At 40.8% G+C, this 16,192-nt stretch overlaps 1 protein-coding gene and 1 long non-coding RNA gene across 7 annotated transcripts in view; one reads left to right on the forward strand and one right to left on the reverse strand.

Moving 5' to 3' along the window:
• Positions 1 to 450: 450 nt before the first annotated feature.
• Positions 451 to 7,470, reverse strand: LOC144376078 (uncharacterized). Of its 2 annotated transcripts, XR_013436143.1 has the most exons (3): positions 1,371 to 7,470; positions 1,171 to 1,260; positions 451 to 672 (listed from the first exon to the last, which is right to left on the reverse strand). It is a non-coding gene; the product is annotated as an uncharacterized LOC144376078 (long non-coding RNA). The 2 variants fall into 2 exon arrangements; XR_013436142.1 differs by having other exon boundaries at positions 1,171 to 7,470.
• Positions 7,471 to 7,628: 158 nt separating this feature from the next.
• LOC106144765 (diacylglycerol kinase epsilon) overlaps positions 7,629 to 16,192 on the forward strand; it is a 48,584-nt gene continuing 40,020 nt past the window's right edge. For 4 of the 5 annotated variants that reach the window (XR_013436140.1, XR_013436141.1, XM_078042280.1 and 1 more), the window contains exons 1-2: positions 7,629 to 7,780; positions 8,162 to 8,647. Coding sequence is in view for 3 of the 5 variants with exons in the window: in XM_078042280.1 (XP_077898406.1) it covers positions 8,184 to 8,647 (464 nt within the window). In the remaining 2 variants the exon portion in view is untranslated. The remainder of the gene's footprint in view (positions 7,781 to 8,161; positions 8,648 to 16,192) is intronic. The other variant, XM_078042281.1, reaches the window with a different exon arrangement.

The raw sequence follows: 16,192 nt of genomic DNA on the forward strand, positions 1-16,192 counted from the left end.
TTTATATATTGTTGAAATTTTTTAAATATATGCCTTTATTAGAAAATAAAACATGGCCCCTTCGCACTGTGAGCTGATCGGGCCCGCCTGCTCAGCCAACCCGGGCTCCCCTTCCCTTCCCCTCCCTTCCCCTCTCCCCAGGACTTCACCGTCACACACCCCTTCCTGTTTGGAGCAGCCACACAATGGGGAGATGTTTGGCCTTGGACAGCTAAGGACACCAGGCCCTTCCGGCCTGCCATGGGCTTCCACAAATGGGCTGTAATTTCTCCTCTGCATCCAGGACATTGGCCTCCACTGGTGTCTGCCCACAGGTGAGGACAGCCAAGGTCAGCAGTGGGTTCCTGACGGCCAGAGCCAGGTTGCTGTCCAACCTAAACAGGAAGGAGAGGAGCCCTGGCAGAGAGGCAGGAATGTAGAATGGGGACCAATGATCACAGGAGCCGAGAATAACTGGTGAAGCCGCTTCCACGGCTACTGTCCCATTACATTTATTCAGGAAAAGCACCAGGGCCTTGAGCAGGAAGAGAATGTGCTAGTTTTGGGGGAAAATACTGAAATGCAAGTTGTTTTTCTCTGCGAGATCTCAGCTGGGATGATAATCAGAGCTGTGGAAGAATCACCTGGGGGTTCACCAGACATCTGAGAAGCTTCTGAAGGGGAAGATAAGACCTAAAACAAACAAACAAACAAAACAAAGCAGAACTGAGAGGCCGTCAGAGTCTAGGAAAGGAAAAATAAATAAATAATATTAATATTTTTCTAAGAGACCAGAGAAAAGTTTAGCTTTCATGAAATATGAACGGGAAGCGTGGGGGAGGGGAATGAATATTTGTAAAATAAAACAATGAAAAATAAATTCTGAACCAAGTGTAGTGGCTCATATTTGTAGTCCCAGCACACAGGAGGCTGGGGCAGGAGGCTGAGTTGAACCCAGGAGGCTGAGTTGAGCCCAGGAGGTCAAGGGCCAGCCTGGGCAATAGAGCAAGATCCTGTCTCAAAAGAAGTCCTTGGAAATCACAACAGGGAAAAATACAAAATCAATAAATAGATTTAGGGATAAAACTAAATTTTTTTTTTTAGACATTTACCCAAATTTTACCCAAAGGAGTTGAAAACCAAGGTCTACATGAAAATCTGCACACAGATGCTCACAGAAACTTTATTCACCATTGCCAAAACTTGGAAGCCACCGAGATGTCCTTCCAGGGGAGAATGGATAAACTGTAGTACATTCAGACAATGGAATGCTGTTCAGCACTGAAAAGACATGAGCTATCAAGACGTAGAAAGCTCTCTCTGCTTCCTGGCTGCCATGTCCTGAGCTGCTTTCCTTCACCACACCCTTCCACCACGATGGTCCACCTCACCTTGAGCCCAGAACTATGGCGTCAGCTTCTGGCTTCTGAAACCGTAAGGCAAAATAAACTTTTTCTCCATTTAAAAAAAAAAAAAAGACATGGAAAAGTTACCAAATTATGCTATGTCCAAGTATGAATATACATAAGGAATCCTGCTTATATATACAACTATAATGCATTAATTGAAATAATAATAAAAGACGGATCAGTGGAGTAGAGAGCAGATCAGATCAGGAGCAGGGAGACAAGGAGAGAAAAGGAAGGCCCTGGGGAAGATTGATCAAATTATGGTATGTGCATATGCGATTAAGACATAATGAATCCCGTACTATATATAATTATAATACACCAATGAAATTTAAAAAAGAGAGAGAGAGAGAGACATGGGAAGACCAGAAGAGCCTCAAGTTCTCGTTAGAAAATGAAAGAGCCAGTCACAGTCACAAACACCTGTAATCCCAGTGATTTAGGCAGCTAAGAAAGGAGGATCACAAGTTTGACGCCAGCCTCAACCATTTAGCAAGACCCTGTCTCAAAACAGAAAGTAAAAAAGACTGCAAATGTAGTTCTGTGGTAAAATGCTCCAGAGTACAATCCTAGCACCAAGGGAAAAAAAAAAAAAAAAGTGAAAGAAGGCAGTCAGACGCCAGACTGCCTGGTGGGCCTCAGTCACTGCGTATCTGGATTTTGTTTATCTTAAAGACCAGGAGCTGGCGAGGTTCCTGCTCTCCCACGTCCTGTTCTCACGACCGATTACCTGGATCTGCCAAAGTCCTCATTTCTCTCTGAGAACGTTCACCTTAGCTTCCGAGAGACTGATGCAGGCCCTAATGAGATCAGATGCAAACCAAGAAAGCAGGCTCCTCCCTCTTCAGTCATATTTTTGCCAGACTTCAAATGACAGCCCCGTTCAGATGTCCCCTCTGTGACAAGCAGTCTTCCCAAGACCTTGCCCACTGACTTCCCTAGGTGGGATCTTCTCAGGGAAGCTGAACTCACTCTGTCCCTAAAACGCTCAGCTTAAGTTCTCCTGAGAATCTTCTCATATCCACGGCTTTATGGTATCTCCCAACAGCACTAGGTTTGGGTGTGCTACTGGATCTTTCCAGACAGAACTCTATTGTTTAGGAATACTCGAAGGTATGCCACAGCTAAGGAAGTTAAGACCACAGACATTAGATGGGGGAAGAGGGAGAGCAATCAGACCAGCACATGAGAGACCCCTGATGTTTTTAACACGTCAACCTGGGCAGTGGGCACACACTATCATCATTTTTTAAGCTGTGTGTATGTATCTTGTAAACCCTCCTATAGATGATAAATTTCGCACCACAAAAGTCTGAACGAACAAATAGAAGAACCGCCTAGGGAACTCAGGAAAGAAGACTGATTCCTAGCTCCATTGCAATTTTGATTCAGGAGATCTGATCAGGACGTGGGAATCCGCAATTTTAAATGCCACTCATGTAGGTGGTCCTAAAACCACACCTGAGATACCCTGCCTGGGTTAACAGCATCGCAGCTTTGGCATGACACAAACCTGGGGTCAAAGTTTCCCGTCAGTTAACTTGGGGCTGCGTGATAGCCACCAAGCTTTCTTCGTGTGTACAATAAGGATGACTAACTTAGCACAGAATCTAGGACCTGCAAAGCAGTCAACACAGGCTGATTATCAGAATAACAATTGGGGAGCTGGAAGGTGTAGCTCAGTGGTTGAGATAGTGCTCGGCATGCCCAAAGCCCTGGGTTGGATCCCCAGTGCCAAGCTGTTTATTATCATCATCATCTTTACTGGAATAAGAATGTGCTTGTGTGTTTTTCTTTTTTCTTGAAGGGCCTGATACTAAGCACACACTTTACCACTGATTACACCTCCAACCCAGATGTGATAATTTCTGTGAATCTGTCCCTACACAGGAACAAATTTATTTTTAGCAAAGAGAGACTTTTTTTTTTTTTTTTTTGGTGCTGGGGATCGAACCCAGGGCCTTGTGCATGCAAGGCAAGCACTCTACCAAATAAGCTATATCCCCAACCAAGACTATTATTAAAAACTTTTTCATAGGCCTTGAACTTTTTTCATATCTTTTAGCAAAATGTGAGAATCTTAAAGAAATCATCCTCATCAGAGGAGCTGTTATGACAGCAAAATACTAAAAGAAACTTAAATAGCCAACAGAGGTAAGGTCACATAAACTGTAATTTGCAGTCATCATTCAAAGAATGAAATAATTACACAGCCACTACACATGACTTTTAAAAACAAAAGACAGTTATTTTTGTACTACTAACATAGCCAGATAGAAAATATATCGACCACATGATCTCAAAGGATGCCTACAAAAAAAGCAAACCATTGTTTCCATTAAAAATAATGGCAGAAAATAGACCAAAATCTTCAAACACAGGTTTAGGTCATCTTTGAGGCAACAGATCGGTGAAGATTTTTTTCTTCTCTTCTATTTTTCTGTCTATTTTCCAAATATTCTAGAATGGGAATTTTTTAAAGTCGGTTTTTAAAAGTGTGTTTTATTAACTTTTCAAATCCTACTTGAAGGGCTTAGCATCTGGTAGGATTTTAAACAGACAATGACATTTGCACATGCAGGCCTCAAGAAGGAGGAGGGTGAGGAAGAGGAAAAGGAGGAGGAGGAGGAGTGAGAGGAGGAGGAGGAAGAGGAAGAAAGAGGAGAAGAAGGAGAAGAAGAGGACCAGGAAGAAGATGACAAGGACAAGATGCTTTAGAGATGTTGCCCAACACTCCCATGTTAATAGAAGGCTTCTAAAGCCTAGAGAGAGGAGCTGATGAGCCCAAGCAGGACACAGCTCCACAGGTGAGGGCTGGAATCTATTCTGATTCTAGTGCTTTTCCGGTTTCACCACACCACCCCCTCAGTCTTCTAAGCCACATCAAAAATGCAAGCTCTCAGCCCTGGGTGGAGGTGCATGCCTGTAATCCGGGCAACTCAGCACACTGAGGCAAGAGGATCGCCAAGTTCAAGCCAGCCTCAACAATCCAGCAAGGCCCTAAGCTACTTAGCAAGACCTTGCTTCAAAATAAAAAATTAATAGGCACCCCTGGGTTCAATCTCCAGTACCACAAAAAAAAAAAAAATTAAAAAATAAAAATGCAGACTCTCAGGCCTCTTCCCAGAGAAAGGAAATCAGAAACTGCAAGTTATCAAGATCCCTAGGGTAAGGTTACTCCAGGAGTAAAAACATAAGAGAATCCCTCTCTGATGGCTCCATTTAAACCTGACCTGAAAAGGGGTCTCATTTGCATGACATGAAGCTTGTTGCAACCTCTCATTGCCTCAGTGTTCCCCAGCAATAAAATAGGCATGATAAAATTAGCATGGCACCTAGAGATATGGAGGAAACAGCTGGGGTGCAGTAAGCCATTGTCAATGAGGCAGGTAAATATTACTTCTTGTTTGGCCTGTTTCACAGGCCACGAGCTCTGTGAGAGCTGGGAGTTCCTGCACAGTGCTTGACACATAGGAGCACTCAGCAGTAAGCACAAGTTGGCATTTATCACTATCTGACTGAACTGTCCTATTCGCTAGTATTTATCACTTTCAAAAACTGTCAGTTTTCACTGGGCGTGGAGGCTGAGGCCAGATGATCACAAGTTCCAGGTCATCCTGTGCAATTTAGCCAGACCCTGTCTCAAAATTTTAAAAAGATTTAATGCAATTCCTATTAACATTCCAATGGCATTCTTCATAGAAATAGAAAAGGTAATCATGAAATTCATTTGGAAAAACAAGAGGCCCAGAATAGCTAAAGCAATCCTTGGCAAGAAAAGTGAAGCAGGAGGTAACACAATACCAGACCTTAAATTATACTACGAAGTTATAATAACAAAAACAGATATGAAGACCATGGTACAGAATAGAAGACACAGAGAAAAACCCACATAAATACAGTTACCTCATACTAGACAAAGGTGCCAGAAATGGACATTGGAGAAAAGATAGCCTCTTCACCAAATGGTTCAGGGAAAACTAGAAATCCTTATGCAGCAAAATAAAATTAAACTCCTGTCTCTCACCTTGCACAAAACTCAAAGTAGATCAAAGACCTAGGCATTGGACAAGAAATCCTGTGCTAACTAGAAGAAAAAGGCCCAAATCTCCCTCATGTCAGTTTAGGAACCAAATTCCTCAACAAGACTCCTAAAGCACAAGAAGTAAAATCAAGAATCAATAAATAGGATGGTGTCAAATTAAAAACTTCTTGGGACTGGGGTTGTGGCTCATCGCGGTAGAGTGCTCGCCTAGCATGCATGAGGCACTGGGTTCAATCCTCAGCACCACATAAAAGCAAAATAATGTGTCCACCTAAAAACTAAAGATACATAAATAAATAAATGTTTAAACAAAAACAAAAACTTCTTCACAACGAAGGAAACTATCAAGGATGTGAACAGAGAGCCTACAGAATTTGAGAAAATCTTTACCACCTGTACCACAGAGCATTAATCTCCAGGATATATAAAGAACTCAAAAAACATCCCCCCCACCCCGCAAAAAAAAAAAAATCAATAAATGGGCAATGGAACTGAACAGACACTTCACAGAAGAAATATGAACAATCAACAAATATATCCAAAAAATGTTCAACATCTCTAGCAATTAGAGAAATGCAAATCAAGACTACACTGAGCAGGGCAGTGGTGTACACCTGAAGTCCCAGCAGCTTGGGAGGCTGAGGCAAGAGGATCACGAGTTCAAAGCCAGACTCAGCAACTTTGAGAGTCCCTAAGGAAATCAGAGACCCAGTCTCTAGATAAAGTATATTTTTTAAAAAGGGGGGGGGCTGGGGATGTTGCTCAGTGGTTAAGCTCCCCTGGGTTCAATCCCTAGTATGAAAAAATAAATAAATAAATAAATAAAGACTACACTGAGATTTTATCTCATTCTAGTTAGAATTGCAATTATCAAGAATACAAGAAACAAGCTAGGGTTATGGCTCAGCGGTAGAGCACTCGCCTAGCACGTACTAGGCGCTGGGTTCCATCCTCCTTATATTGTGTCCAACTATAACTAAAAAATACACACACACACACACACACACACATATAAAAAATACAGGTAACAACAAATGTTATCAAGGATGTGGAGAAAACAGTATACTCAAACATTGCTGGTGGGACTGCAAATTGGTGCAACCACTCTGGAAAGCAATATAAAATTCCCTCAAAAAACTTGGAATGGAACAACTATTTGACCCAGTTATCCCACTCCTCCACATATACCCAAAGGACTTAAAATCAGCATACTATAGTGCCACAGCCACATCAATGTTTAGAGCAGCTCAATTCACAACAGCTAGGCTATGGAACCAAACTAGGTGCCCTATAATGGATGAATGGATAAAGAAAATGTGGTATATATACATAATGGAACATTATGCAGCCATAGAGAAGAATGAATTATGGCATTTGCTGGTAAATGGATGAAACTGGAGATTATCACGCTAAATGGAATAAGCCAATCCCTCAAAATGAAAAGCCAAATATTCTCTCTGATTTGCAGAAACTAACACAAAATAAAGAGGAGGGGGCTATCCAGTTCATTGGATTAGACAAAGGGGAATGAAGAGAAGGGAGGGAAATGGGTATAGGAAAGACAGTAGAATGAATCAGACTTTCCTTTCCTATGTTCATGTATGAATACACAACCAGTGTAACACCACATCATGTACAAAAATACATTCTACCATCATGTATATCCAAAAAGAACAAATGAAAAAAATTTTAAATTTTTTTATAAAGCTCTAGAGATGTAGTTCACGGGTAGAGCACCCCTGGATTCAATTCCTGGTGGGGCAAAAAATAAAAACTGTCCATTCAGCTCTCACCTCCCACAGTGAAGAGGTGGGCAAGTTGAAGGTCATTATACCATAAAAAATTTACACTAGGGGCTGGGGTTGGGGCTCAGTGGTCGAGCATGTTTGCCTAGCATGTGTGAAGCACTGGGTTCCATCCTCAGCACCGCATATAAATAAATGAATAAAATAAAGGTCATCTTTTTAAAAAAATTTACCTAAAGTTTTCTTTAATTACCAATGTGTAACACTACACCACCCATCCTACCGCCTCCATTATAACCCCGCCCCATTTCCCCTAAGCCACGCCCCAATTTCCCCTGCCCCTCCCCTCCCGTGGTCTCCACCCTCAAGCCTGTCCTTCTTCCCCACCCACCTCAAGTCTGCGCCCCGCCCCTCAGCTCTGGCCCCGCCCAGCCAAGGGGCGTGCCACCACAAGCTCCGCCCAGTCCACGCCCCGGCCACCGCCGCGTGCGTAGCCCCTGCGCTCGTACGCCTGGCGCGCGGCGGTCTCCTCACCACTTGGGGGCCCACATTCGGGCCCTGCGGTGGGGGCGGAGGACCGCCAGCGGAGGCCTGGGCTAGAGGTAGGGCCCGGGGTGGTCGGGGAGAAGGCGTGGGTCTCCGGAGGCCTAGCCAAAGGGGCGAGGGCGGTGGGGCCCTGAAGAAGGCCGTGCGCCGGTACCAAACGGCTGAGTGCCGGAGGGGAGCGCGGGGCTGGGGCCGGCGGTTACCGACGCAGTCAGCAGAGCCGGTCTTGGAGGTGAGGGAGCCTGTGAATGTGTATCGTGCCCCTTGGGGCGCCAGGCCTGCGCTTCGCGTGGCGAGTTGAGGCGTCCTCGGCTCCAGGCTCCCGACTCCAGAAACAGGCCGAGCGGCCGAGAGCGAGCCCGCCTTGGCCCGGGAGAAGCCGGACGGAGCCCTGCGAGGGGAGGGCGAGCCCCCACTGACCGCCTGCTCTCTCCTAGTTAGACTCCGGCCTTGGAAAAGATGGAAGGCGAGGGGCAGCCGGGGTCGGGCCCGCCCGCCGAGGGCCTGCTCGCCGACGGGCACCTGATCCTGTGGACGCTGTGCTCGGTGCTGCTGCCCGTGTTCATCACCTTCTGGTGTAGCCTGCAGAGGTCGCGCCGGCAACTGCACCGCAGGGACATCTTCCGCAAGAGCAAGCACGGGTGGCGGGACACGGACCTGTTCAGCCAGCCCACCTACTGCTGCGTGTGCGCCCAGCACATTCTGCAGGGTGCCTTCTGCGACTGCTGCGGGCTCCGAGTGGACGAGGGCTGCCTCAAGAAGGCCGACAAACGCTTCCAGTGCAAGGAGATCATGCTCAAGAGTGAGGGCAGGGCCCTGGATGTCATGCCCCACCACTGGATCCGAGGCAACGTGCCCCTGTGCAGTTACTGTGTGGTGTGCAAGCAGCAGTGTGGCAGTCAGCCCAAGCTCTGCGATTACAGGTATGGCCTTTGTAGGAACGCTCCATGGGAGAATCACTGCCATGGTTTTGTATCTGTGGGAGTCAGGTTTTCTTTTTTTAATATTTATTTTTAGGCGTAGATGGACACAACACAATGCCTTTATTTTTATGTGGTGCTGAGGATGGAACCCGGTCCCGCCCCTCAGGAGTCAGGTTTCCTTGAAGGGCGTGTAGAGGCCTCGGATAATCACAGCCGCTGGCCCGCCCGAACTGCTCAGGACAGACACTTCTGATGTTGTGGAAAACGGCCTTTGCAGTAGTCTTGCTGAGAAGAGGCTTCTCGCCTCTACTTCTTTGCCAGCATGCCCTTTGGGACAATAAAACTTGACTCTTATCTTTCTTAAGTACTACCTGCATCTTGGCCATTGTATGTTTCCCCAGTTTACATAAGAAAAAATGAAATATGGCCAAATAAATTTTCCTTTCAATCACAAAACCGATTCATCCTCGGCTTTGTATTGTAAAAAGAAGTGTAATTCCAGGGCAGCACTTTAACTGTCTTTTGCTATGGGTGCCATAGTGAAACACATTTAAAAAAAAAAAAAAAACCAACACTGAAATGAAAACTCCTCTTGAGTTTCAAGATGGTCTTGCAAGACTGTGTAGTATCTTAGATACACGACCTTGATTAAACCAAGAATGTTTCAGTGGCTTCTGCATACACCATGGACAACACATTTATGTGGTTAAGTAGTGTCTGAAATAGATGAAGATAAACCTCCTCTTGTTAGAGATTGGTAGAAGGGAATAATGTCTTGCAGATCATCTGTTCTAACTCATTTCACAGTTGAGGAAATTAAAGGTAAAATGGGACTGACTTACAAAGGAATTCTTACCCCCAGAACAGGATTAGGAATGCTGATACCAAACCTCCCATAAGTCTGGACATCTTCATTGTAATGGGGTTTGTTTCTGATAAGTATAAAAGCTCATGAACATACTTACAAAGCTGTAGTAGAAAGCTGGGACTAAATAGGATAAGCCACTTTTTTATTTTTTGTAGAACAAGCTCTCTGTTTTTGTTTTGTTTTTTGGCATGAGCACTGGTATGTCAATACCGGTTTTTAAATCTTACCCTAAATAATTTTACACATTATCAGATTTAGATTTAATAAGTTTTCAAAATGATATATTTTAGACAACTTTAGAATTTTTTAACTATTTGTTTGTATTTAGTATCTTTAGTATTTAGATCTTGTTCTGTCTATCCTGTCTTTTGTCCTTAATCAGTGAGTGCAAAGTTACTAGTGACTTAAAATAAATGTCACAGTGAATTAACTTTTGTTGTTTCCTTCCATTCTCTGTGCGCAAATTAAATCTCCTGTTTTTGCCTCTACAAACCCTTGCCTGATTTATTCAACTTCCGCTTCCTCAAATTTTTCCTTCTTGATGATGACATATCCTTTATCTCAGGGTTCTCAAGTAACATCCCCAAATCAGCAGGATCATTATCACTTCAAAATCTATTTAAAAATGTAAATTCTAGTTTGCCAGATTTGACAAGTAAAAATCTAACATTTGGGAATTATACCAAAAAAAAAATGGTAGTTTATCTGAAATTCTCATTTACCGGGGCATCTTCTGTTTTGTATCTGGCAACCCTAGCCCCACCCCAGACCCACTAAACCAGAAACCTGGCAGTCTTTGTTTGAATAGCAGATAACTCTGAAATTGGAGAATCACTGCCATGGTTTTGTATCTCTTAAAACCTGAGTCTCATTCCTTAATTTTGTGTTCTCCCAATGAGTGCAGTGAAAGTTTGTAATGATAGATCTCCTTCTGATTAGCTTATTCCTAGGGACTGAACAGTCTGTTCACAGCCTGCTATAGTCTCTATATAAATTTAAAAAATATTTGTTATTCCGAAAAGTAAAAAGCAGTATCCTCAAGTTGTATGGATTCTACAATATTCTAAACTGATTTATTTTAGCCAATAATTTTATTCAGGATTATAGTCTATTGTGACCTTCTGTAGAAATGAGATTTTGGAAGAAGAAACAAAACATCACTATTTAGAACATATGATCACAAAACAGTCCCTCTCTGGATTTTATCCAGCCATGGGGAGGGCTTCTTTCCTTTCTGCTTCACATTCTTAGAGAAGCTGCTGAGCTCAGACTGATCATTTGAAAGGGGGTAATAACAGGTAGTGACTGATTTTAAACCTGCAGCCCTGTTAAACTCTGCAAAATAGGTCTTTATACTTATTTATTTGTCATCTATTTTGTGCCACATATTGTGCTAGAGTCTGTTTTCCCTATAGACTTTTCTTTTTTGTGTGTTTCTGCCTCTACCCCAACCACTACAATGCATTCTGTACCTCATATCTGAATCACTACTTCTGTCTCCTTCCTTTTGTTCTTCTTGATTCTGACTACAGTAGGGAATTAGGTTATATTTAAGTGTTTGTTCTATTTACTAACTAAATCTTTGTTCCCTGTAATATTCTCTCAGTAAGAGAAAAGGAACTTAAGTTTATTTGTTGTTTGTTTTAATATTTTTTTGTTGTAGATGGACACAATACCTTTATTTATTTATCTTTATGTGGTGCTGAGAATGGAACCCAGGGCCTCACACATGCTAGGCAAGTGCTCTACTACTGAGCCACAACCCAAGCCCTGTTTTTTTTTTTTGTGGTTGGTTTGTTTGTAAGAAGACTTTTTCTTCATTATTCTCCCTCTTCTCTCCCCACATACTATGATTAGTAAAACAAAGCCACTTTAGTCTCAGCTTTGATCTTAAATTTTATATTTCTGTATTCTATTGGTATATATCATATTTCATTAATTACCTGAAACACTAAAAGATACCAAGCCATCTTCTAAGTCAGAGGTGAAGCTCAATGCGTTGGAGCACACCTGTAATCTTAGCAACTTGGGAGGCTGAAGCAGGAGGATTACAAGTTCAAATACAGCCCTGGCAATTTGAGAATCTGTCTCAAAATAAAAAATAAAAAGGACCAGAAAATAGCTCAGTGGTAGAGCACCCTGGGGTTCAATCACCAGTACTGCCAAAGCAAAGCAGATGAATATTCTTATATTATGATACTTAAAGAGCCAAAAGTAAACATTTTAGGCTTTGGGAAGCATTTGATCTGTCAAAATTACTTAACTCTGCCTAGTACAAAACCAGCAATGGACCATATATAAATTAATAGGTATAGCTGTTTTCCAATAAAACTTTGTCCACAAGATCAGGTGGAAGACATAGTTTATCAAACCCCATTCTGGTATGAATCCCATAATTGACCATCACAACTTCAAGTATAATATAGCTGCCCCCTCCAGCATACTAAAAAGCTATTGGGAACAAGTAACTATTTTTAAAGAAAGTAATAAGCAATTTTGCCAGCAGAATTTTTTTGTTGCTAAACTTTTAAAAAATAAAAGCATCGTGATATGTGACTATAGTCCCAGACACTCAGGAGGTTGAGACAGGAGGATGGCATGATCCCAGGAGTGCCATAGCAGAAATTTCAGCTACTTGGGAGGCTGAGCTACTTAGAAGGCTGAGGCTAGAGGATTACAAGTTTGAAATCAGCCTTGGTAACTTAGCAAGACTGTCTCAAAGTAAAAAGTTTAATAAGTGCTGGGAATATAGCTCAGTGGTAGAGTAACCCTGAGTTTCAATCCCTAGTACCACCAAAAAAAAAAAAAAAAAAAGAGGTCATCATGGGCAATATAACAAGACTGTGTCTCTAAAATAATTTGATTTAACAAAAGTAAAGCAGTTATACTCCTGAACAAAAATAAGGCAAATCTGCAAAGCATTTCATGTTTTCCTATGAGGGAATAGTGTAGATGATGTTCTGTATCTTGATAAGGACTTCAGTATGAAGGCGTTCGTTTCTCAAATTTCAATAAATGTATATATTTGTACATTTCATTGTATATAAATTTTACATCACAAGAAAAACCTATAAACAAGTAATGAACTCTAGAAAATGATATACCTACTGGCTGAGTTATTTAGTATTTTTATATCTGCCATTTATTTGAAAATGTACCAAAAATAAGATGAATTAATGGATATGGAAGTGTGTAGTAAGATGTTTAATGCTTGAATGCTAGGTCATGGGGATACCAGTTTTTAATGTAAAATTAAAAATATTTTACTTTTTTTTTTTTTTTTTACTTTTTACAGTGCTGAGGATTGAACCCAGGATCTTATACATGCTGGGCAGGTGCTGAAAAAGCATAACATTTTAAAAACAAGGTTATCCTTGTTTTTAGGAAATACTTGCTGAAATTTTGAAGGGTGAAATCTCAATATCTGAAATGTATTTCCAGATGATTCAGCAAAGTATACGTTTATAGTGAAAGAAAGCAAGTCAGGGGCTGGGGATGTGGCTCAAGCGGTAGCGCGCTTGCCTCGCATGCCTGCGGCCCGGGTTCGATCCTCAGCACCACATACAAACAAAGATGTTGTGTCCGCCGAAAACTAAAAATAAATATTTAAAAAAAAAAAAAGAATCAAGGAAGCTGCTTCATAATTGGGTATAAAGAGGAATAGACAATTCTAGATAGGGCAGAGGGGTTGGAGAGGAAGGGAAGGGGCATGGGGTTAGAAATGATGGTGGAATGTGATGGTCATTATTACTCAAAGTACATGTATGAAGACATGAGTTGGTGTGAATATACTTTGTATACAAACAGAGAGATGAAAAATTGTGCTCTATGTTTATAATAAGAATTGTAATGCATTCCACTGTCATATAAAAATCAGGGCCCAGTGCTGTGGCATACACTTATAATCCCAGCAGCTCAGAAGGCTAACACAGGACATCCAGAGTTCAAAGCCAGCCTCAGCAATGGCGAGGCCCTAAGCAACTCAGTGAGACCCTGTCTCTAAATAAAATTAAAAATAGGGTTGGGGGTGTGGCTCAGTGTTTGAGTGCTCCTGCATTTAATCCCCAGTACTCCCCCCACCAAAAAAAGGAATCAGGATTTGAGGAGTGTAGCTTGATAGCAGAGCACTTGCCTAACATTCTAGAAGCAGGGGGATCAGAGTGAAGGGTGAGTTTAAGGGTATTCATTTTGCTACCCTTTTGATTTCTCTGAAAGCTTGAAAATTTCAAAGTAAATATAGGAACAAATAAAACTCATAAGCAGTTACCCAGTGACATGGTACTTAAACTAAAATACCAGGATAGTATTAATTTTTTATTTTTTAATATCTTTTTTAGTTGTAGATGGACACAATACCTTTATTTTGTTTATTTATTTTTATGTGGTGCTAGGATTGAACTCAGGGCCTTGCACGTGTGAGGCAAGCGTTCCACCGCTGAGCCACAACTCTAGCCCCAATTTTTTATTTTTCCATTGGCTTTGAAATCTAGGCTAAGCTAAATACTAAGGTACAAGGTGAGTAAAAGAATAGATCTCAAGTTTGAAGATGTTGTTTCTAAGGAAAAAATATAACACTGAATAACTAGTAAACATTTTGGTTTTATCTTTACAGAGCAAAAGCTAATAACAGTTAACCTTGTTGAATTATTTTTAGGTTGGGGATGTAATTCAGTGGCAGAGCGCTTGCCTAGCAGCAACTGTCAGGACCTAGGTTCAGTCCTCAGCACTTCAATAACAACAACAAAAAGAACCTCTTCTGTATATGTGCTGCCGAAGCGAGCACAAAAAGAACCTCTTCTGAAATTAATTAGAATTTAGTAAATAATAAGTGTGTCATAAATCAGTGGGAATCAAAAAAATTATGAATTGTGCTAGAACAAGTGCTCTTTGGGGAGAAAATAGCTACAGATGAATATGTAATTTGGAAATGATAAAATTGACTTTAAGCATAATAGTATGTGAATAAACTACAAAGAGAAGTACAGATCTGTATATCAAAACATAAACTGAGGGGCTGTGGATGTGGCTCAAGCGGTAGTGCGCTCGCCTGGCATGCATGCGGCCCGGGTTCGATCCTCAGCACCACATACCAACAAAGATGTTGTGTCTGCCGAGAACTAAAAAATAAATATTAAAAATTCTCTCTCTATCTCTCTCTCCCTCCTCTCTCACTCTCTCTTTAAAAAAAATTAAAAAAAATAAAAAAATAAACTGAAATACTTTAAAAAGTACATTTAAAAGGAAACTAGCCTGGCCCAGTGGCACATACCTTAATCCCAACAACTTGGGAGACTGAGGCAGTAGGATTACAAATTTGAGCCCAGCCTGGGCAATTTAAATTTATCAAGACCCTGTCTCAAAATTTTAAAAAGGGGCTGGGAATGTGATTCAGTGGTAGAGCATCCCTGAGTTTAATCCTGAGTGCCACAGAGCGATAATACTGAAGGATGTTTTCAGTGAATATACAAAAGAGATTGGTAAACACATGTGTTTGCAGTTTTTAAAACCTCCTGAAAGATGAATATAGGACATAAATGAATTCACAAAGCAAAAGACAGTTCAGTTTGACCTAGTTACCAGGGACCTTTAAATAGAATCTTAGGAAAATGAATGCCCTTTGATTCAGAAACTTCTACAATTGTAAGAAAATTATCTCTTTTATGTTTGAGGTTGTTCAACATATTGCTTATACTTACAAGAACAAAGTAATGTTTTTTTTAAAAAAAAGGTAAGGGGCTAGATAAATTATGTTATATCCACATAATGTATTATAAACCATGTTTTTAATAAATATTTAATAGCATATAAAATTATTCATAATATAACAGAAGAAAAGCAGAGGCTGAGGACATAGCTCAGTTGGTAGTATGCTTGCCTCATATGCACAAGGTCCTTGGTTCAATCCCCAGCCAGCACCACAAAAATAATAATAATAACAGGAAAAAAAGTAGTATCTATTATAGATCAATATAGATATCATATTCCTAACCCAAAAAACAAATTTGTATGTATTAAAATAACTGAAAATAAGCATATCAAAGGAATTAAGAATGTTGGTAGATAATTTTCATTTTATACCTTTCTAAATATTTCAATTCTCAAATATAAGCTAATATTGTGAAGTAATTCTGTGGGCATCCTTTCAAATTAATGTATAACAAAACATTCATGTAGATGAAAATTTGACATATTTACAACATTCTAATTTCTTTCAATAACACTACCCTGTTTTTAGAGCATGATCCCCTTTTCCAAGGCCACAATCACCTGTAGCCCATGGGAAGAGGCCAAAGCAGGGATCTGCCTTCGTTTTCCTCAGCACTAATTTTCTAAATGAGAAGCCATGTGACTCCTCAAAATGTATCCTCTCCTCTGAATACTTTATGTGTAATCCTCACAGGCAGGATCTGGTTACCTGTGCAGTTATGAATTCCCACAAGTTAAACAGATCATTGTCTCTAGTCCTACCCAATTTAAAAGTTCTTGGTAAAATTTGACCTATCTCCCACAAATAAGTGTATTGGTGTTGAAAATAGTAATATTATATATATATTGAAAATATATATATATAATTTTACTATTTTTAAATTGATGGTAACCAGTAGAGAGATGTATTATACTTTAGCTGTGAAATCATCTATTACAGTTTTATGTATATGCATATAATTATTTTTAGC

Source organism: Ictidomys tridecemlineatus, chromosome 3 (assembly GCF_052094955.1).
Source record: "Ictidomys tridecemlineatus isolate mIctTri1 chromosome 3, mIctTri1.hap1, whole genome shotgun sequence".
NCBI lineage: Eukaryota > Metazoa > Chordata > Mammalia > Rodentia > Sciuridae > Ictidomys > Ictidomys tridecemlineatus.